Source organism: Ammospiza caudacuta, chromosome 24 (genome assembly GCF_027887145.1).
Source record: "Ammospiza caudacuta isolate bAmmCau1 chromosome 24, bAmmCau1.pri, whole genome shotgun sequence".
Classification (NCBI taxonomy): Eukaryota; Metazoa; Chordata; class Aves; order Passeriformes; family Passerellidae; genus Ammospiza; species Ammospiza caudacuta.
In genome coordinates, this window is record NC_080616.1 from 5123886 (window position 1) to 5146724 (window position 22839).

At 43.9% G+C, this 22839-nt stretch overlaps 1 protein-coding gene across 1 annotated transcript; it reads left to right on the top strand.

The window, feature by feature from the left end:
- The first annotated feature begins 2064 nt into the window (after positions 1-2064).
- On the top strand, positions 2065-21982 carry PM20D1 (peptidase M20 domain containing 1). Its single transcript, XM_058819364.1, has 13 exons — positions 2065-2260; positions 4107-4193; positions 4846-5078; positions 6432-6518; positions 8736-8869; positions 9299-9418; positions 10175-10250; positions 10448-10509; positions 10749-10827; positions 11827-11898; positions 13021-13189; positions 16464-16563; positions 17892-21982. The coding sequence occupies exons 1-13, from the start codon at positions 2065-2067 to the stop codon at positions 18019-18021; spliced, it is 1545 nt and encodes a 514-aa protein (XP_058675347.1). The 3' UTR covers positions 18022-21982.
- Positions 21983-22839: the final 857 nt, after the last annotated feature.

The window sequence follows — 22839 nt, forward strand, 5'->3', positions numbered from 1 at the left end:
CTAAATTCTGAAATATATATATATTTTTTTCTTACTAATAGCACAGGTTTGTACTCAGAAATAAGAATTATGTGCACGTTGTCCTGCCTGCCCAGTGGGTTGAATACATGAAAACGGATTTTATTTTAAAATGCTATTTCTGTTTTAAAACTCTAAAATATTACAAATATAAGCGAGCTTTAGTGTATGGTTTTGAAATACACAGACGTTATTGAGCTGATTGCTGAAGGCTTCCTGGGCCTTTCCTGCAGCTCCCAGATGTCTCATTTTTAAGGAAAATAGAATTTCCTGAACCATCCTTGCTAGACAGCCACTGGAGGAAACAACAGCAGCAGCCTGCCAGTTTGGTTTTATGTAACATCTCAATAACCAAGCCACCATTTCTCTACCTCAATTTCTGACTATGTGGTGCAGGAGAGTAATAAAACCAAAGGAGGGCAGAAAACCCCACTAGCTGATGGTGATTACTTATTTTAATCTTAGACAACACTGGTTTCTCCAGAAATCTCCATGTGTAGCTTGTTTTACAAGGTAAAAGCAAGAGATGAAGTCTCTTAAATTATCTTTGAGGGTGATTCCTCATGGCCTTTTGTATTGCCTGAGTGCTCCTTTTAAAAAGTGCTGATTTGGAAAGAAATTGGTGCAGAGCAACAAGAAACTGCCCTGATCAATGTTTTTGGGTCTCTGAGGTGGCATCAAATTAAAAGAGGGAAATTCCAGTTCCCAGCTCTACATTCAGGATTCATTACCGGAGGTTGATTTCCCAGCCTGGGGTCTGACAGGAAAATGCAGGAATCCTCAGAGCAGAGGCATGAAACAGATTGTATTTCCTGAACTTCCTACAAAAATGGGATGGGATGTCATGAGAAATGGTTTGGAAAGAGCAGAGGTGGCTCTCCTGCAAATCATGACCCAGGCAGAAGGAAATATAATTTCTGTGGCCAAATTCTGGGTCAGTTCTGGCAATAAATGTCACACCAGCAGGTAAATGGCACTGCTGGAGGCAATATGTGGCCAAAGTCATAATTCCCAAGTGCCTGGGCAGAGAATTAGGGGAGCTCAAAGTCACACTCGTGAAATATTTTCACTTCCAGTAAAATATTCCTTTTATTGCTCTTAAGTAACAGTGAGGCTTATGTGTTTTGGCTCTGAAGCCTTACTTGGTAAGTGCATGATGTATAACCAGCTCAGAAATGTTTGTAATTTATTTAATTTAATGTTGGTTTCGTTCTTTTTTCTTTTTTTTTTTCCTTTTTTTTTTTTCTTTTTTTTTTTTTTTTTTTTTTTTTTTTGATAATAAAGAATGTGTGAACAATCATTGTCATCTTCTGCTGACTCAGGGGCAGGACTACCATGGGGCAGCAGGAGCTGGTCCCATCTGGTATTTGGCATCCTGGGACAGTTTATGCCATGGGATAAATCTTCACATTCTGTTCAGAACAGCGGTAAAGAAGGGAATAAGAAGAGTTCCATCTTGCTAGCTGGTGGAATCAAGGAAAGAATGAGATATTTTGAAAAGCAGGATTTAAAGTTTGTCAGGAGTGGGACTGCACAACACAGAGATTCCCTGGGCCAGTCCTGGCATCCTTCTGCCTCACTTGTGGCCCCAGTGAGCCTGGGGTGGTTATTCCCCACAGGAATTCCTTTTATCCCCATATTTTGGGAGCAGCTCGCCAAAATATTGGGAAGAAATTCTTCCCTGTGAGGGTGGGCAGGCCCTGGCACAGGGTGCCCAGAGCAGCTGTGGCTGCCCCACCACTGGAATTGTCCAAGGCCAGGTTGGAAAGGGCTTGAAGCACCCAGGGACAGTGGAAGGTGTCCCTAACAAGGCAGGGATGGAAGGAGATGGGATTTACGATCCTTTCCAATGCAAACCATTCCCTAATCAGAGCTCCGCTCAGCCGCCACCACATGCGCTGCAAACTACATCTCCCAGCAGCCCCCGCGAGAGCAACCGGTTAATCCCGCCCCTGCCCCAATCCCATTGGTCGCTACGCTGACGGGTCGGGTGGCGATTGGCTCTCGGTCACGCCAATCAGCCGCGGGGGCGCGGCGGTGTCAGTGATGGCGGGCGGGCGGCGGGCGGTGACGGTGGCGCTGCTGGCGCTGGGCTCGGTGGTGCTGGCCCTGGCGGCCGCCGTCCTGCTCCGCGCCTTCGTCCTGCGGGCCCCGGCCGGGGTGCCGCGGCTGTGGGCACGGAGCGCCGGCACCGCCGCCCTCAGCGCCAGCGAGCGGCGGGAGCTTAAGGAGGCGCTGCGAGGTGAGGGGGCCCGAGCGCTGCGAGCCCCCCTCGCCCCTCCTGAGGGGGGACCCAGGGCACGGCGGGCGGGTGTGGAGGCGGCCTCTCCTCAGGTGCTTTCCCTGGAAGGAACCGGGTGTTGGCTGCCAGCAGGACTAAGGAAGTGATTGAAAATCTGTGCTGGGCACTGCTGAGGCCACGCCTCGAGCGCCCTGTTCAACTCTGGGCGCTGCAGTTCAGGAAGGGCTGGAGCGAGTCCAGGGAAGGGAGTGGAGAAACCTGAGGGAGCTGGGAAGGGAATGGAGGAGCTGAGGGAGCTGAGAAGGGTTTGGAGAGTCCTGAGGGAGCTGGGAAGGGTCTGGAGAGTCCTGAAGGGTTTGGAGAATCCTGAGGGAGCTGGGAAGGGAATGGAGGAGCTGAGGGAGCTGAGAAGGATTTGGAGAGTCCTGAGGGAGCTGGGGAAGGGTTTGGAGAGTCCTGAGGGAGCTGGGAAGGGTTTGGAGAGTCCTGAGGGAGCTGGGAAGGGTTTGGAGAGTCCTGAGGGAGCTGGGCAGGGGCTCAGCCTGGAGCAAAGGAGGCTCAGGGGGAATTTCTGGCTCTGCACAACTCCTGCCAGGAGGGGACAGCTGGAGGGGATTTGGGATCTTATCCCAGGGAACAGGACAGGAGGAGAGGGAATGGCCTCAGGCTGGGCTGGGGAGGCTCAGGTTGGACATGAGCAGGAATTTCCTCATGGAAAGGGCTGGAAGGGGCTGCCCAGGGGGGTTTGGAGCGCCCATCCCTGGAGGTGGCACTGAGTGCTCAGGGTGGGGATCGGGCACAGCTTGGACTCAGTGATCCCACAGGGATTTTCCAGCCTCAGCGTTCCTGAGCTTCTCCTGAGCCAGCTCTTGCCCTGTGTTGATTTTCTCCACCGTTTCCTGCTTGTACACACAGAATTTTGCCAGACACCCGTGAAGGCGTTTCCAGACATCCCTTTGTCCCCTGCATAAGTCACCGTCGGGATTTTCTCCCTTTCTTGTTCTTGCTCACCACTGCTGTGCCCAGTGCTGGGCTCGTTGTGCTGTCTGACAGAGAACATTTGAGGGCTTTAGCTCTCAGCAGGGCTGGCACTGTGCAGGAAACCACAATCTGGCACCAAGTGATAAAACCCTGTGTGTAAACCTCATACCTCGCTGGTTTGTAGGATTTATTGCCTAGCAAATTGTGTTTGCATTCTTCTTTAATGGGAAAATGAAGGCTCACAATAGATTTTTGTGCTAATTCATGAATCACACCACCTCAAAAGAATCCATAACCTCTGCTGGGAGCTGCTGTTTGGAAAGGCTGAGTTACTCCATGTTCTGCAGGACAGGGCCTGGATGTTGGAGAGCCTGTTCAAATGATAGTGCAGACCAAAAGGGCCAACAAAAGCCCTGTGTGTTTATAAAGGTTAATTTATAAAGGTTCATTTTTATAGGTTAATTTATAAAGCACTATGGGGGTGTAATAACCATCACAACCTGCTTAACTCTTGAGAAAGAGCCTTGGAGTGCCAACCCAGCTGCCTGTGGCTCTGGGCAATCAGCTCACCCAAGCAAATTGCAGCTGCTCCTGGGCAGGAGCATTTCTAAGGATATCATTCAACACTTCAGCATGAAAAGTGGAGTCAAATTGTCTGGGGAGATGCCTTGGCTGAGCTCTTAGGAAATGCTGGTGGCTGCAGCTGAAGCACATCAGTCTCTTTTTGATCATGGCAGCTCGTGCTGTGCTGTGAAATAATGTTTAAAGCCTGGAAAACCTCTCAGGAACATAAATGTGCTTCCAGTTTTGAAGTGCTTTGTTTGGTTTTGGTGCTGAGTGATTTCTGTTCTGTGTTTCTTTGAAGGGGCCGTTAAAATCCCAACTGTGTCCTGGTCTCCAGAGGATTTGAACACAACTGCCATGGCAGAATTTGGGAGTTACATTCAGAAAGGTACTGAGCTTTCAGTCTTGGCAATTTCTGCTGCTCTGTTTTCATAAACAAATTGAAGAGAGCATGTATCATTCCTGAATATAAGAGATTTTTATATTTTTCCTGAAGAAATGTCCCGTCAGACATGAATGAAGAAATTTCCTGTCAGAAATGTCACACGTGTCACCTCTGTAGCAGTGATATCAATGGCCTCAAAAGGTTCAAAAGACTTTTTGTAATGATGGTTTTTGATCCTTGAGACGCTTAAATGCCTTAAAAAATTAAAAGAGGATGACTGCTGCTGCTTCAACCTAGTTTTTGGCAGTTCCTTCATTGTGCCCTGCAAAAGAGCTGCAGCACTGCTGAGCAAGAATTGTGGTTTTGTTTAGGAGACTTTTAAATCCCAAGTGAGATGGATTGGTAAAAGTGTGAGAAATTCTACTGCTGAGCAAGAATTCTGGTTTGTTTAGGTGACTTTTAAATCCCAAGTGAGATGGATTGGTAGAAGTGTGAGAACTTCTGTGCCCAGTCTTACTTACAGTTCCTGATGATTTACAGTTCCTTATTTACACCCCCCCTGCTGCTCCCTACCTGACAACTATGCAATAATGCTAAAATTTGCCATTATTGTTAGTTTTTCTTTCACATGTATCTTTAATTTTCTTTTTAACAGTCTTCCCAGCTGTATTTTCTTCAAAGTTCATCCAACATGAAATTGTTGGCCAATACAGCCACCTGTTTACAGTGCAGGGCTCTGCCCCTGGCCTGCTGCCCTACATGCTGCTGGCACACATGGATGTGGTGCCTGCTCCCCCTGAGGGCTGGGATTTCCCTCCTTTCTCAGCTGCAGAGCACCAGGGATTCATCTACGGCCGAGGAACGCTGGACAACAAAAACTCTGCCATGGTACGTGGGCCTGGTGATGTCCTTCCACACAGACCCAGCCTGGCAAGGCAGAGGGAGCTGCCCATCCTCTGGAATTCTCTGTGCTGTCTGTCTCTCACTCCTCTCTCTGTCGGGGGTAAATTCCTAGTTTGGATAAATTCCAAGTTTTTCCTAAAGATGGGGTGTTTTCACTCATTGTTCACTGTTACTGGAGAAAAGGAGAATCATACTGACACATACAGATGTATTTGGTTAAATGCCAGGGTAAAGTTTTAGGCCAGAGAATCAGTGGTTGTCCCATCCCTGGGAGTGTCCAAGGCACTTGGAATTCACTGTGGGGTCTCTCTCTCACTCCTCTTTCTGCCAGGGATAAATTCCTGTTTTGGATAAATTCCAAGTTTTTCCTAAAGATGGGGTGTTTGCCCTCATTGTTCACTGTTAACTGGAGAAAAGATGGTTAAAACTCCCAAAGAATCAGGAGAATCACACATACAGATGTATTGGGTTAAATGCCAGGTTAAAGTTTTATGGCAGAGAATCCATGGCTGCTTCATCCCTGGGAGTGTCCAAGGCACAGGGAATTCACTGTGGTGTCTGTCCCTCACTCCTCTTTCTGCCAGGGATAAGTTCCTAGTTTGGAATTTATTCATCATTTTCCTAAAGATGGGGTGCTTTCACTCATTGTTCACTGTTACTGGAGAAAAGAGAGTTAAAACTCCCAAAGAATCAGGAGAATCATATTGACACATACAGATGTATTTGGTTAAATGCCAGGGTAAAGTTTTAGGCCAGAGAATCCATGGCTGCTTCATCCCTGGGAGTGTCCAAGGCACAGGGAATTCACTGTGGGGTCTCTCTCTCACTCCTCTTTCTGCCAGGGATAAATTCCTGTTTTGGATAAATTCCAAGTTTTTCCTAAAGATGGGGTGTTTGCCCTCATTGTTCACTGTTAACTGGAGAAAAGATGGTTAAAACTCCCAAAGAATCAGGAGAATCACACATACAGATGTATTGGGTTAAATGCCAGTTTAAATTTTTATGGCAGAAAATCTGTGGCTGCCCCATCCCTGGGAGTGTCCAGGGCACTTGGAATTCACTGTGGCTCTGGGGGCTCCTGTGCACTTTGTCCCTGACCCAGCTGCTCTGGATTTCATGTCCCTACCCTGGCTCCTGTCACAGCATTACTGAGCAAAACCCCAGCAGGGACTTTTCCAAGGAATGGGAATGGGAATATCCCAGTGGGAACTGTGGGGATCAAAGCTTAGCAGTGAACAGCATAAGGGTATGAAATTCTCTTCCATCACTCTGCATTCTGTTGCATTTATTCTCCTGATCACCCCCAGGGATGGTTCAGCAGTTGTGCTTTTCCTGCAGGGCATTCTGCAAGCTCTGGAGTTCCTGCTCAGGAGGAATTACCGACCCCAACGCTCCTTCTACATCGGCATTGGCCACGACGAGGAGGTATTGTCTTTCCTCTCCTTGCCACCACACACTCCTGGGGTTTTTTCCTTAGAAAGCCCTAAGAACTTGAAGTGACACCTTCCATTGCATTTCTGCTCTAAACAAATAATCTGGCTGTTGAGGGCCATGACTCTCTGCCCTCTGGAATTCCAGACCCCACCACCCCTTCTCTATTGGCATTGGCCACGATGAGGAGGTATTGTCATTGTCTTTCCTCTCCTTGCCACAACACACTCTTGGGGGTTTTCCTTAGCCCTAAGAATTTGAAGTGACACCTTCCATTGCATTTCTGCTCTAAACAAATAATTTGGCTGTTTAGGGCCATGATTCTCTGCCCTCTGGAATTCCAGACCCCACCACCCCTTCTCTATTGGCATTGGCCACCATGAGGAGGTATTGTCTTTCCTTTCCCTGCCACAACACACTCCTGAGGGTTTTTCCGTAGAAAGCCCTAAGGAATTTTGAGCTGAGGCTGATTCCCACTCCCTTTGCTGTGTCTTCCTTCCCTGTGGAAGATCCTTGACTGGAACATTTTCCCCTCTCCCTGTGATGGGATTTGGTTGGGTCAGTGCAGTTTTCCCTCCTTGCAGCCCCTCATTGTGGGGGCAGGACCCAGCATCTCCTCATTGCATTTTATTTTGGGCTGTTGCACTTTGAGCCTGCTTTGGGAGGGGTGGCTCTGCTTTCTCCAATGGATCTCCATTTTCATTCTCCATTTTCATTCTACTGCCAAAGCTTGCAGCCAAAACTGACAACATTTCAGTGCAGGCCTAAATTGCAAACTATTTGTGCTCTACACAAATAATTTGGGTATTTGGAGGCATGATTCTCTGCCCTCTCTAGAATTCCCTGCCCTGCCTTTCCTTTTGTGTTGGCATTGGCCATAATGAGGAGGTATTGTCTTTCCTCTCCTTGCCACCACACACTCCTGGGGGTTTTCCTTAGCCCTAAGAATTTGAAGTGACACCTTCCATTGCATTTCTGCTCTAAACAAATAATTTGGCTGTTTAGGGCCATGATTCTCTGCTCTCTCTGTTCAGTGCAGGCTGAATTTGGTTTGCAAAGTGCAAATCCATCTGTGCTCCACACAAATAATTTGGCTGTTTAGGGGCCTGATTCTCTGCCCTCTCTGGAATTCCAGACCCCTCTGCTCCTTCTATGTAGGCCTTGGCCACGATGAGGAGGCATTGTCTTTCTTCTCCTTGCAACAACAAGCTGTTTGCATTGTTCCTCTAGGTAACAGGGCTTCATTTTGAAACACTGTTTAGCTGGAAGGTCTTTCCTGTTTTTCTTGGTTCTGTGGGGAGATAATGTGTCAGGCCCCAGGTCACGGTTCTGGATTGATTGTTTGGCTTGGAGTGACATTCACAAAGGGTTTGGTGTGATGGGCAAAGGGAAGAGAACATTGGAGGTGTCACTTCAAATTCTTTTCTGCAAGGAAGGTGCAGCAGGAATCCCATTTTGGAGACAGGAAAAGCTGGGTTGAGTTTCACATGGTTGTAGGAAATGTTCAGGAAGAACTGGCAAATACATTCCAGTGGTACAGAGAGACAGGAGAGGTGGGTTTGGTTAGGCACTGTCAAAATATAAAGACAAATAATTATTAACAGTTGAAATAAATAGATCTGCAGTTGCTAATCAGCGGAGTTTACAGCTCAGATATCAAAATGAAAGCAGCAGTCACTGGTTCACAAAGGGTTTGGTGTGATGGGCAAAGGGAAGAGAACATTGGAGGTGTCACTTCAAATTCTTTTCTGCAAGGAAGGTGCAGCAGGAATCCCATTTTGGAGACAGGAAAAGCTGGGTTGAGTTTCACATGGTTGTGCCAGGAAGAACTGGCAAATACATTCCAGTGGTACAGAGAGACAGGGGAGGTGGATTTGGTTAGGCAAATATAAAGACAAAGAATTATTAATAGTTGAAATAAATAGCTCTGCAGTTGCTAATCTGTGAGTTTACAGCTCAGATATCAAAATGAAAGCAGCAGCCAGTGACTCATCAATAAATGCACTTCTCATCATGGCTATAAATTCATCTGCTATCAGACCATTAACAATCTCCAATTAATTTTCCTGGAAGATTCTTTTATGCTGCTCTGGAGCTGTTCCCTGGGGGATTTCATGCATTCCTTGTGCTGTAGCCAACAGCAAGGTGCTTTCCAGTTTTCCTGCCAGTGTTTTGGGTGGATGTGATCAGTTCTCTGCCTGGACTGCACAGGTGTCTGGGCTGAAGGGAGCAAAGAGAATTGCAGCTCTGCTGGAAGCCAGAGGAGTGAAACTCTCCTTCCTGCTGGACGAGGGGAGTGCAGTGCTGGACGGCATCATTGCAGGGGTGAAGAAGCCAGTGGCCATGTAAGAGTTGTGATTATTTTATTCCTTAATTCACACCAGAATGTGATTCATTTTCAGTCATTAATTAGTGCTAAATGACATTGTTGATATCACTACAGAATGTTTTCAGGATGTTGTTGCTGCTGGAGCTGCAGCAGAGGCACAAAGTGCAAGGCAGGGACCTTCAGCCTCTCCTGCTGTCCATCACACTCGTGCTGACAGAGGCACAAAGTTCCTCTGAGCATTTGAATTCACTGCAGAATCAGCCCAGCCATCAGTCCTGCAGAGATCTAAACACTGTGTTAATGATTTCTTGTTGCTGCTTGAGTGGTTTTTATCATACTAAAACTATGCAAGTAGTTGTTTTTATCTACAGTCTGTGTGTGTGTGTGTTTGGAATGACATTAGTCATTTATTTGTTAATTAATTGATTAATTTATCATTGTCCAGGATTGCTGTCACAGAAAAAGGTTCAATGACACTGAACTTCACAGTGGAAAAGGAGCCAGGGCATTCATCCTTTCCCCCTAAGGAGACAAGTATTGGCATTCTGGCAGCAGCCATGTCCAGGTGAGAATTTCCCTGTCACCCACTGCCAAAAACAGTCAAAAAACCTCCTGAATCACTGATATGTGACTTCTTAAATAATTGTGTCCAGAGTCTTTTTCAAACTGCTGTTCTATATTTGCAATTGCAGTTTGGAGCTCACTTTGAAGGGCAGGAATGAAACTCCCAGCCAAGGGACAATTGCCAGGTGTCTGCAGAGTCTTTGCACTTCAGCTGTTCCAAGTGTCAGCCAGTTCTTTAAAAGCAAGACAAATGCTGTCTGCCCTGATTTCCTCTGTAGCAACAGAGATTCCTTTGTTTGGGTGGCAGGATTTCTCTGGAATTTGTTCCTACCTCAGCTGGGAATTCTCCAAGCCAATGAACACAGAACAGAGTCATAACGTGACTGCAGAAATCACCTCTCTACATCTCTGTGTGGATACCAAATTGGCTAAGAAATACATATTTTAGGAAAACTGAGTTTGTCCAGACCTGGTGGGATTTGTGTGCTATTTTTCTGGATTTCCATGTATTTATAGCAGCCAGGTTTTGGGATTTTTGCTGCTGTTTCTCGAAGGAAATCTTTGCATGTGACTGGAATGCCCAGAAATCTGTGGAGCTGTGCTTGCAGTCATTACCAGGAGAGCAGAGTGTGATTGCATCTCCAATAACAGACACATTTCACAAATCAAATTCCTGACATCCTTCTGGAGCAACAGCAGCCAGAGAGTTGTTTTTTAACCTTTTCAGTGGTGCAAACTTTAACAATTTGTTTTGTAGGCTGGAGCAGAATCCCTTGCCCAACCTGTTTGGCCACGGCCCAGAGCTCATGACCATGGAGCACCTTGCAGCAGAGGTGAGGAGCCAGCCAGGTTTCATTCCCAAATTTCCATAAGAAATTGAAGAATTTAGTTGTGTAAAAAGGATACAAAAGCTGGTTTTCCTTCCAGATTATTGTTCCTGCTGGAATTGTTTTGTGTATATTCAAGTGACTCCACTGTGCTCTTGGCAAATAAAAACTTTCTGATTTTTGGTTTTGTTTCTTCCCTTTAGTTCAACTTTCCTCTCAACATCATCATGAGCAATTTGTGGCTGTTCTCACCTATTGTCAGCAGGTAAGAAAAGAGATCCTTGATAAACATCCCCAGCCTCTCACCCTTAAAAGATGAAGCCATTTCTAATCTTGCAGGAAATCAGTTATTTTATAGTTTAGATAATTCAGTGGTTTCTTGTTAATAACCACTTTGTTAATTGAATAAGCCATCATTCAGCTGTGAAATAAATTACGGTGTTTAATTTTTAGCGATTTTTAAGTTATTTGAAAAACTGTGTTTGTTTGTTTCTGTTTTTGTAGAGTCCTTGCCTGGAAACCTTCCACCAACGCCTTGATCCGAACAACCACTGCAGTCACCCTGTTTAATGCAGGAATCAAGGTGCTTCCATTTGGGTTTTTCTCCATGTAATTATGATGAGACAATTAGGACATTTAATTTCCACCCCTTTAAATCCAGTTCTAAGATCAGTGTTGGCCCTGTGTGGTGTCTAATTCTTACTTCAGATCTAGCTTGGATTTGAAAATCAGTTGAAAATCTTTCAGAATTATCTGATCTCTGTCCACCTCTGTTAAAATTGTTAATATTTCAGCATAGACAATAAAATGTGGTTTGTGCATTATCCTACAAAGTATCAGAGGCAAGATTTGAAACTCACACTCACAAACACTTCCCTGACCCAGACATCTGCAGCACAGCTCTGGGGTTTGCCTGAAGTGTGTTAAATGTGCACCTTGGACTGAGAGATAACAGCCAGATCCTGCCCTGATAAGGAGGTGGAGCTGTCCAGAAATCCTGGAGCCCTGAAACACGGCCAGGATGTGTTTGGTGTGTCCCTGAAAAATCTGAGTGAAAAGGGCAGGAAAGGATGCAGTGGCTGAACAGTGACACGGAGTGGCCAGGAGGGAAGTGACACCCTGGCTCCTTGGCGTTTTTTCTAAAGATTTCATATGGTTTTGTTTAGCGAAGTTTTAAATATTCAGTCTGTAGATAAGAAGAATTATGTGTTCAATAAAAATCAGTTGTTAGCAACTTATATGTACCTAAATATGAAGCATGTAGTGTGACAATGAGATGAAAATATCACTTAAAAAAATCCAATTTCGGAATTTCTCAGTATAAATTTTCTGAAGGGAGGCAGCTTAGCTCAAGATAAAAACTTCTAGAGAAGTAACAACTTAATTTCTGTTGATTTCATGAATATTTCTTTGTGTATTTATCTGCATTTTGGATAGAATTTACAGTGTAAGAGACATCACACTTGGTGGAAACACTGGAGCACCCGAGGCCTGAAGTTGTTTGAGCAGTTCTGAGTTTTCAGCTGGCATTTTATTCTGATTTTCACTTCCTTTTAAACTTTGACCTTTCCTTTTTTTCCAGGTGAATGTCATCCCTTCCTCTGCCAGAGCCACAGTGAACTTCAGGATCCACTCAGCTGAGACAGCTGCTGAGGTAGCCCTGGGCAGAGCTCAGATCTCAGCCTTTGTGCCCCAGGGATTGTGGATCCTCTGGGATATTTTGTGCCCCAGGGAATGTGGATCCTCTGGGATATTTTGTGCCCCAGAGCACGTGGATCCTCTGGGATATTTTATGCCCCAGAGCATGTGGATCCTCTGGGATATTTTTGTACCCCAGGGATTGTGGATCCTCTGGGATATTTTTATGCCCAGAGCACGTGGATCCTCTGGGATGTGGAATGGGTTTGTGACCTGGGACAGTTTGGGGATCTTGCACACCTCAGGGGATCCTCTGGGATATTTTTGTGCCCCAGGGAATGTGGATCCTCTGGGATATTTTTGTGCCCCAGGGAATGTGGATCCTCTGGGATATTTTGTGCCCCAGGGATTGTGGATCCTCTGGGATATTTTTGTGCCCCAGGGAATGTGGATCCTCTGGGATATTTTGTGCCCAGAGCACATGGATCCTCTGGGATGTGGAATGGGTTTGTGACCTGGGACAGTTTGGGGATCTTGCACACCTCAGGGGATCCTCTGGGATATCTTTGTACCCCAGGGAATGTGGATCCTCTGGGATATTTTTATGCTCAGAGCATGTGGATCCTCTGGGATATCTTTGTACCCCAGGGATTGTGGATCCTCTGGGATATTTTTGTGCCCCAGGGAACGTGGATCCTCTGGGATGTGGAATGGGTTTGTGACCTGGGACAGTTTGGGGACCTTGCACACCTCAGGATGTCTGACAGGCCTGTCCAGCCCAGAGCAGCTGGAAGTGTTGTCAGTACAAAACCTCTTCCCTCCCCAAGCCTTTGCTGGAAGTTTCTCTCTCTGGGAGCTTTTCTGGATTATTTGGGTGCCATAATCCCCCAGAGCAGCAGGCTGAGCTCCTGCCTGCCAGGGCTGAAGCAGTTCAGGAGCACCTTGAGCACCTTGAGAGATTTAAAAACCCAGCTGAAGTGTCAGAAGAGGAACTGACACACACTTCCAGGCTGTGTTTGCAGCCACAAACTGACAGTGCACAGACAGAGGTTTTCTGGAGAGCTGAACATCTGCAGATGTCTCTGAGGGCTGATTTCTCATTCCTTGTGCTCCTTTGGTGTGTGTGTTTCGCCCCCAGGTGCTGGAGGCAGTCAGGAGCACCATTGCTGATGACAGAGTGAAGATTGATGTGGTGGAGGCCTTTGACCCCCTGCCCATCAGCCCTTGGGACGAGCAGACATTTGCAATCCACATTTTTCAAAAAACCATCCTGGACATTTTCCCAGATGTTGACAGTGTGGTCCCAGGTGACAGCAGGCACATGATGATTATTGTTTCCTCTTCTGCTTTTCCCTTCTTTCCATTTGCTGTGTCCTCCTCCACCCCAGCTGTTAACTGCTGGAAACAGCTGCTTTTTCCTCTTTTTATTCCCTTCCCTCTCCATGCTTGAAAAGTTGTAATGTTGTTTTTTAGTAGTGGAAGTAAAAAAGCAAACAGGAAGCTGCCAGAAACAATGAACCTTGAATTGGGTTTTCTACACATACAAAGGGATCTCTTCAGGGAAGAAAGGAATTGTGAGGGAGAGGAGGAGGTCTTGCTTCAGTTCTTCTTTTATTTTCATAGCTGCCAAAGCCATTCCTGCTTTTCTGCATTGTTCCTTATAATCCCAGCCCCTTCCCTTTCTGCAGCTCCTTCCCAGCTCTGCAGTTGTTGGGTTGAAATTTGAAGTTTGCATTTTTGGGGAGGTTTGAAGTTTGCCTTTTTGGGAAAGTTTGAAGTTTGCATTTTTGAGGAAAGTTTGAAGTTTGCATTTTTGGGGAGTTGGAAGTTTGCATTTTTGGGGAGGTTGAAGTTTGCATTTTTTTGAGAAGTTTGAGGTTTGCATTTTTGGAGGAGTTTGAAGTTTGCATTTTTGGGGAGGTTTGAAGTTTGCATTTTTGGGGAGTTTGAAGATTGCATTTTTGGAGAGGCTGAAATTTGCATTTTTTGGAAGTTTGAAGTTTGCATTTTTGGGAAGTTTGCATTTTTGGGGAGGTTTGAAGTTTGCGTTTTTGGGAAGTTTGCATTTTTGGGGAGGCTGAAGTTTGCATTTTTGGGGAGGTTGAAGTTTGCATTTTTGGGGAAGTTTGAAGTTTGCCTTTTTGGGAAAGTTTGAAGTTTGAATTTTTGAGGAAAGTTGGAAGTTCGCATTTTTGGGGAGTTGGAAGTTTGCATTTTTTTGAGAAGTTTGAGGTTTGCATTTTTGGGAAGTTTGCATTTTTGGGAAGTTTGCATTTTTGGGAAGTTTGCAATTTTGGGGAGGCTGAAGTTTGCATTTTTGGAGAGGCTGAAATTTGCATTTTTTGGAAGTTTGAAGTTTGCATTTTTGGGAAGTTTGCATTTTTGGGAAGTTTGCATTTTTGGGAAGTTTGCATTTTTGGGGAGATAGAAGATTGCATTTTTGGGGAGGCTGAAGTTTGCATTTTTGGGAAAGTTTGAAGTTTGCATTTTTGGGGAAATAGAAGATTGCATTTTTGAGGAGGCTGAAGTTTGCATTTTTGGAGAAGTTGAAGTTTGCATTTTTGAAGAAAGTTTGAAGTTTGAATTTTTGAGGAAAGTTTGAAGTTTGCATTTTTTGGGAGTTAGAAGTTTGCATTTTTGGGGAGGTTGAAGTTTGCATTTTTTTGAGAAGTTTGAAGTTTGCATTTTTGGGAAGTTTGCATTTTTGGGGAGTTTGAAGATTGCATTTTTGGAGAGGCTGAAATTTGCATTTTTTGGAAGTTTGAAGTTTGCATTTTTGGGGAAGGTTGAAGTTTGCATTTTTGGAGAGGTTGAAATTTGAAGTTTGCATTTTTGGGAAGTTTGCATTTTTGGGGAAGTTTGAAGTTTTCATTTTTGAGGAAAGTCTGAAGTTTTCATTTTTGAGGAAAGTTTGAAGTTTGCATTTTTGGGGAGGTTGTGCCAAAGCATTCTTGTGTTGAGTTGTGTGTTTGGCTCCTGGAGGACAGAATGTTCTCCAGCATGCACCAGTCACTGTTTCCAGTGATGCTTTTGGTGCAGGACTGTTATAATTTGCTTTTCCTCTCTCCTGGGGAAAGGTGGGGCACTTTTTGCACCTCACCTGTTCCTCCCCTGTCTTTATATGCATATCTACCTGTATATCTGGATTCAAGCTTTTAAGAAAATGCAGATTCTCCCACAGGGATGCAGAATGTAAATGATTTTCCCATTTAATAGAGTTATGAACCTTGCAGCAGTTTAGTGGAGACTGAAGCAGACTTGCAGCAAGTTAGCAAAGTTAACAAGTGCATGCTTGTGTGTACATCCAGTATTCCAAATATTCCACACTGCAGCCACTGAGGGCAGCCCAGCATTTTTTATCCATTGCAGTGTGTGAATTAATCTGAATTCCCCATCTACTTCAGATTTAGCAGCAGTGGTTTATTACAGCGACTTGATGAGGTCTTCATGGTGAGAGAGAAGGACGAGAATCTTGTTTGATGATCAGAAGGCTGGATTTATTGATATATGGTATATAATACATTGTTGGAGATTTTCCCTCAGACATGGCTTGAAGGAAAAAGGCCATGAAAAAATACAGCTGATGGAGAAGTAAAAGGCAGCTGTGAGGAGCAAATTCTCAAAGCCTGTTTCTGTAAACAACAAGATTCTCAGGCATGTTTATGTAAACAACAGAAGTTCTCAGGTTGTTTTTAATAACAAGTAAATATCTTGTCCTTGGATAAGGTATGGGAAAGCAAAAGTGACAAACACGAAGGCCTTGAGAACCTTTCCTACCAGGGTTCTCAGGCAGTTTTCTCATAACAGGTGAACATTCTATCTTTGGCTGTTTTGGGAAAGTAAAAGTAAGTTTGGAGAACACAAATCTTGGTATTGAAAACAAAAGGAGGGGTTGATGTGTAATCTCTGACCTGTGGTGAGCTCGAATTTTGCAATATGGATGAAGTTAATTAACACTGTTATAAAAGGTGGCTGATTTGATCCATAAATCGGAGTTGATGCTGATCAACAAAGATGGGTCATCTCCCTTCCCTTTCAACAATACATGATAACTATACTAAAAAGAATAAAGAAGAGAAGTTGCAGAGGCTGCTAAGCTAACAATAGCATAGAAAAGAATCTAAAAACAAGAGAGTTCTCTGTCACTGTGTTCCAGGGAGCTTGCCCTGTGATTGGCCCTTAATTGTACACATGGAACATGGACCAATCACAGGTGCATCTTATTGAATGCCACAGCAGCTGATAATCATTGTTTATATTCTCTTCCTGGGGCCTCAGCTTCCCAGAAGATGAACAAGTCTCAAAGAAAGGATTTCTATGAAAAAATGTCTGCGACATTTGTGTGTACATCCAGTATTCCAAATATTCCACACTGCAGCCACCGAGGGCAGCCCAGCATTTTTTACCCATTGCAGTGTGTGAATTAACCTGAATTCTCCATCTGCCTCAGCTTTAGCAGCCGTGGTTCAGTGAAGTCATTACATTCATTTTCTAAAATTATTTTCATAAGGTGGGATTTTTAGACCTTAAGTCTGAAATAAACCTGGTGGCAGCAGACCGACCCTGAGCTTTGCTTTGCAGGCACGTGCATTGGGAACACGGACAGCAGGCACTTCAGCAACGTCACCAAGGCCATCTACAGGTTCAACCCTCTGCTCCTGGCACAGCATGATCTCCCCAGGTACTGAGCTCTGCACCTGCCCTGGGCCCAGGCAAAGAGGAGATCCCTGAGCAGAACAAACCCAGCCTTGTGGACCTCCCATGCCACCATTGCCTGCGGATTTGGGGATGGAAATTCCCTTGGGATTGTGTCAGCTGGCTCTTTATTCCTTCAAATTGAGGCAGGACACATTGAGGGGTTTGGTTCTGTGGTGCTTTGGATCCTTTGTGTGCTGCTGGCTCTTTATTCCTTCAAATTCAGGCAGGACACATTGAGGGGTTTGGTTCTGTGGTGCTTTGGATCCTTTGTGTGCTGTTCTGGTAGGTGGCCTTGTCCTGCAGATTTATCACTGAATTGATTTGAAATTTCCTGAAGTTATGTGATAACAACATCACCATGCAAAGGATTGTTTGCTTATTTAGATTTCTCATTTTATTGAGGTGCAGATGATGCAGGAGTGGAGTGTTCTGGCTGTGCAGGAATGGCCAAGAAATGGATTTTTTCAAGATTAGATTTTTAGATTTTTTCCAAAGTTAGCTGTTGAGCTCTGAGCCTTTGAATCAGAACATTTGGGTTGGTTACAGTGCAGTTTTTGGGCTATATTGCTGTGTTCTTCTGTTGGTTACAGAGCAGTTTTTGGGATATATTTCTGTTTTTCTATTGGTTACAGTGCAGTTTTGGGCTGTTTTTCTGTTGGTTACAGTGCAGTTTTTGGAATATATTGCTGTGCTTTTTGTTGGTTACAGTGCAGTTTTTGGTCTATATTTCTGTGATTTTTCTGATGGTTACAGTGCAGTTTTTGGGTTATATTTCTGTGATTTTTCTATTGGTTACAGTGCAGTTTTGGGCTGTTTTTCTGCTGGTTACAGTGCAGTTGTTGGGTTATATTTCTGTGATTTTTCTGTTGGTTACAGTGCAGTTTTGGGTTATATTTCTGTGATTTTTCTGTTGGTTACAGTGCAGTTTTGGGCTGTTTTTCTGTTGGTTACAGTGCAGTTTTTGGAATATATTTCTGTGATTTTTCTGTTGGTTACAGTGCAGTTTTTGGGTTATATTTCTGTGATTTTTCTGTTGGTTACAGTGCAGTTTTTGGGTTATATTTCTGTGATTTTTCTATTGGTTACAGTGCAGGTTTTGGGTTATATTTCTGTGATTTTTCTATTGGTTACAGTGCAGTTTTTGGTCTCTATTTCTGTGTTTTTCTGTTGGTTACAGTGCAATTTTTGGGCTCTATTGCTGCATTTTTCTGGTTTTCTTTATGAAGCCAACAGCCAAGCAAGGTGCTGCCTTTGTGCAATTGTGTCAGAAATTCCACCTGACCTAAAAAATGTCTTTTTTTTTTCTTTCAGGATCCATGGCTTGAATGAGAGAATCTCCATTGAGAATTATGAGAGGCAGGTGGAGTTCCTCTTTCAGCTGATCAAGAACTGTGACATCGAGACGCTTCCAGAGCCCCACGCCAACTCCCACGAGCTCTGAGAGATTTTTGGGAGGAGCAGCTGCAGGTGGACTCTGGGACAGGGCCTGAAGATGGAATTTTGGAATTTTGGGTTTTGTTTTATTGTGGTTTACATACAGATGGGAAAAGTGCAGGTTGTGTGATAGGAATGTGGCCAAATACAACAACTAACCCTGATTTCTGCTCTCTGTGCTCTGATGTGCAGCATTAATCTGGCACTAATTTTTTTCAGCTCTTTAAACCTCTGAAATTGGTAATCACTAAAAATCTGAGCTATACCCAGCAGCCACTCACACTAGAAGCTGACTCACCCTGTGTGCCTCTGACAAACTCCTTTTTGATGGTGAATGGATCTTTCTCAGGTGAGGATTTTTCCAGAAGCCCACAGGGAGGGTTTGTGGTGTGCTGAAAGGGTTCCTGGCACTGCTGCAGCCACACTGAGGGGTTCTTGCACTGCTGCTGGGCTCTGCTGCTTCCCAGGGCATTCTCCCCTGGCTGCACTGATTCCTGGCTCTGTTTTCAGGTACTCCAGAACTTCTGTGTTGTTGTGACTGAGGAGGTGCTGAAAACTTTCCTGTCCATCATTTTAGTGCTGATTTTTGCTCCCTCTCTGACTCAGGGTGTGGCTCAGGGTTTGTTGTACAGCTGGATGTCAGAAGAAGGGATTGCAGCTTTAAATACCTCTTGTCTGCCCCTCTCTTTTCTCACTTTGTGTTTCTCCTTTGTTCTCCTGAAAACTTAATTTTGAAAGATTTGAAACCCTTCAGTTTTTCCCAGTTTAGTGTTCACTCCCATGGCTGCTGCCACTGATTCCTGGCTCTGTTTTCAGGTACTCCAGAACTTCTGTGTTGTTGTGACTGAGGAGGTGCTGAAAACTTTCCTGTCCATCATTTTAGTGCTGATTTTGTTCCCTCTCTGACTCAGGGTGTGTTGTGTTACTGTGTGTCAGAATAAGGGATTGCAGCTTTGAATGAGGAATTAAATCCCTGTTTTCTGCTTGTCTCTTTTCTCACTTTGTGCTTCTCCTTTGATATTCTGAGAAGTTAATTTTGAAAGATTTGAAACCTTTCAGTTTTTCCCAGTTCAGTGTTCACTCCCATGGCTGCACTGATTCCTGACTCTATTTTCAGGTACTCCAGAACTTCTGTGTTGTTGTGACTGAGGAGGTGCTGAAAACTTTCCTGTCCATCATTTTAGTGCTGATTTTTGCTCCCTCTCTGACTCAGGGTGTGGCTCAGGGTTTGTTGTACAGCTGGATGTCAGAAGAAGGGATTGCAGCTTTAAATACCTCTTGTCTGCCCCTCTCTTTTCTCACTTTGTGTTTCTCCTTTGTTCTCCTGAAAACTTAATTTTGAAAGATTTGAAACCCTTCAGTTTTTCCCAGTTTAGTGTTCACTCCCATGGCTGCTGCCACTGATTCCTGGCTCTGTTTTCAGGTACTCCAGAACTTCTGTGTTGTTGTGACTGAGGAGGTGCTGAAAACTTTCCTGTCCATCATTTTAGTGCTGATTTTTGCTCCCTCTGTGACTCAGGGTGTGTTGTGTTACTGTGTGTCAGATTAAGGGATTGCAGCTTTGAATGAGGAATTAAATCCCTGTTTTCTGCTTGTCTCTTTTCTCACTTTGTGCTTCTCCTTTGCTATTCTGAGAACTTAATTTTGAAAGATTTGAAACCCTTCAGTTTCTCCCAGTTCAGAGGGCTCACAGGTTTGTTCCTTCACTGCCAGTGCCAGCAATTTCCACTTTCCTGCTCAGCTTTTTGGGAATCCTGGGGAAGGCAGGCCATGGATGCTGACTCTGCTTCATCTTGCACTTCTATGTCGGCACTGAAGGCTTCAGCATTCCTTTGGCCTTGGCAGTTGGGGTTGCTAGTATTAGTTAGGCAAATAATTTATTTAGTCAGTTAAAATTAAATTAATTTTATCAATAAATAGCTAACAAAGTGATGTTAACCAAGGAAAAGCCTGGATCCTGGGGAAGGCAGGCCATGGTTTAATTTTTCTCTTCCTGCCTGCCTGTGTCAGCACTGAAGGGTTCAGCATTCCTTTGGCTTTGACAGTTGGGGTTACCAGTATTAATTAGACAAATAATTTATTTAATTACATTAATTTTATCAATAAATAGTTAATAAAGTGATGTTAGCCAAAGAAAAGCCTGGATCCTGGGGAAGGCAGGCCATGGTTATTTTTTCTCTTCTTGCCTGCCTATGACAGCACTGAAGGGTTCAGCATTATTTTGGCCTTAATAGTTGGGGTTACCAGTATTAATTTAGACAAATAATTTATTTAATTAAGTTAGTTTTATCAATAAAAGTGATATTAGCCAAAGAAAAGCCTGGATCCTGGGGAAGGCAGTCCTTGGGTTCATCTTGCACTTCTTCTATGTCGGCACTGAAGGGTTCAGCATTCCTTTGGCCTTAACAGTTGGGGTTGCCAGTATTAATTAGACAAATAATTTATTTAATTAAATTAATTTTATCAATAAAAGTGATGTTAGCCAAAGAAGCCTGGGGAAGGCAGGCCATGGGTGTTGACTCTGCTTCATCTTGCACTTCCTGCCTGCCTGTGACAGCACTGAAGGGTTCAGCATTCCTTTGGCCTTGGCAGTTGGGGTTGCCAGTATTAATTAGACAAATAATTTATTTAATTACATTAATTTTATCAATAAATAGTTAACAAAGTGATGTTAGCCAAGGAAAAGCTTGGATCCTGGGGAAGGCAGGCCATGGATTCATCTTGCACTTCTTGCCTGCCTGTGTCAGCACTGAAGGGTTCAGCATTATTTTGGCCTTAATAGTTGGGGTTACCAGTATTAATTAGACAAATAATTTATTTAATTACATTAATTTTATCAATAAATAGTTAATAAAGTGATGTTAGCCAAAGAAAAGCCTGGATCCTGGGGAAGGCAGTCCTTGGGTTCATCTTGCACTTCTTCTATGTTGGCACTGAAGGGTTCAGCATTCCTTTGGCCTTAACAGTTGGGGTTACCAGTATTAATTAGACAAATAATTTATTTAATCAGTTAAAATTAAATTAATTTTATCCATAAATAGTTAGCAAAGTGATGTTAGCCAAGGAAAAGCCTGAATCCTGGGGAAGGCAGGCCATGGTTTAATTTTTCTCTTCCTGCCTGCCTGTGTCAGCACTGAAGGGTTCAGCATTCCTTTGGCTTTGACAGTTTGGGTTACCAGTATTAATTAGACAAATAATTTATTTAATTACATTAATTTTATCAATAAATAGTTAATAAAGTGATGTTAGCCAAAGAAAAGCCTGGATCCTGGGGAAGGCAGGCCATGGATTCATCTTGCACTTCTTGCCTGCTTATGACAGCACTGAAGGGTTCAGCATTATTTTGGCCTTAATAGTTGGGGTTACCAGTATTAATTAGACAAATAATTTATTTAATTAAATTCATTTTATCAATAAATAGTTAACAAAGTGATGTTAGCCAAAGAAAAGCCTGAATCCTGGGGAAGGCAGGCCATGGATTCATCTTGCACTTCTTCTATGACAGCACTGAAGGGTTCAGCATTCCTTTGGCCTTTACAGTTGGGGTTACCAGTATTAATTTAGACAAATACCAGTAATTCAGACAAGTAATTTATTAAATTAAATTAATTTTATTAATAAATAGTTGCCAAAGTGATGTTAGCCAAAGAAAAGCCTGGAAGTGTGCCAGTGCCTTGCTGCAGGGACCAGTGCAGCACCTCCTGCTGCACACGTGTCTGTTTTTCAGAGCTTCAGTAATGCACTGGAATGGGTGGATGTTCTGCTCTGAATTCATACTGTGAAATGTGCTGGAATGTACAGGAAATCCCCTGAAATGTGTCCTGAAAAACACTGATGGAACTGTGATCCCAATTCTTTCCATTCACTTATTTGTTTGTGTTTGATCTTATCACTGTGGCCAGAGGGCTCCAACTGTATCACTGAATAATTGAAACAAAACTGACAGTTTCATCTAATAAAATGAGGAATGGGAATTCTTTTCTGATGATTATTTCTTCTTTTTATGTAGCTGTGAAGTCATTTCCACACCTGAGCAATCCATAAAGTTTCCATCAAAACAAACCCACCTATTTTCCAACTAGATTTAATCTTTGCTGCCTTTTCTGCACTAAATCAGCTCACCCTGGGCAGGCATTGTTGGGCAGTAAATAGTTTGCATCTTTTCTGCTTTGCTGCACTCTGTGATTTGTTCAGGCACGTGTCTGTGGCTCTTTTGTGGAGGTGTCACTGCTCCTGTGAATAAAAATCAGTTGTTAAGCAACTTCCATTTACCTAAATATAACGTGACAATGAGGTAAAAATATCACTTAAAAAAATCCAGAGTCTCAGAATTTCTCACTATAAATATTCTAAAGGGAGAGAGCTTAGCTCAAGATAAAAACTTCTATAGAAGTTAACAGGTAACTTCATTTCTGTTGATTTGACAAATATTTCTTTGTGTATTCTATTGTGCAGGCGCAGCAGAAGTGATGTGTCAGGGCACAGCACTGACTAAAACACAGCCCTGGCAGTGGGAGGTGCACAGAAGGGTTTGTTGTTGTTTTTTCTCTGGCAAATCTCTGTAAAACTGAGTTTAAAGCCTTTGCTTTGCCTGTGGCTATAGGGGGGCAACAACAGCTGACGGTTGTGCTGCCAGGCAGAGGGAAAACAGAGAGAAAATGGGAAAAAATCCCATGGGAGAGCACAGGTTGTGAAAATCCTGACTTGGGTGATGCTGTTGAGGTGTGGAAGGAGGAATTTCTTGCCTGTTGTGTCCTAAAGACACAAAGCATCTTTATATTCTGTAATTTTCCCCCAGCCAAAACCCCCTCAGCTCTGTTTTTGT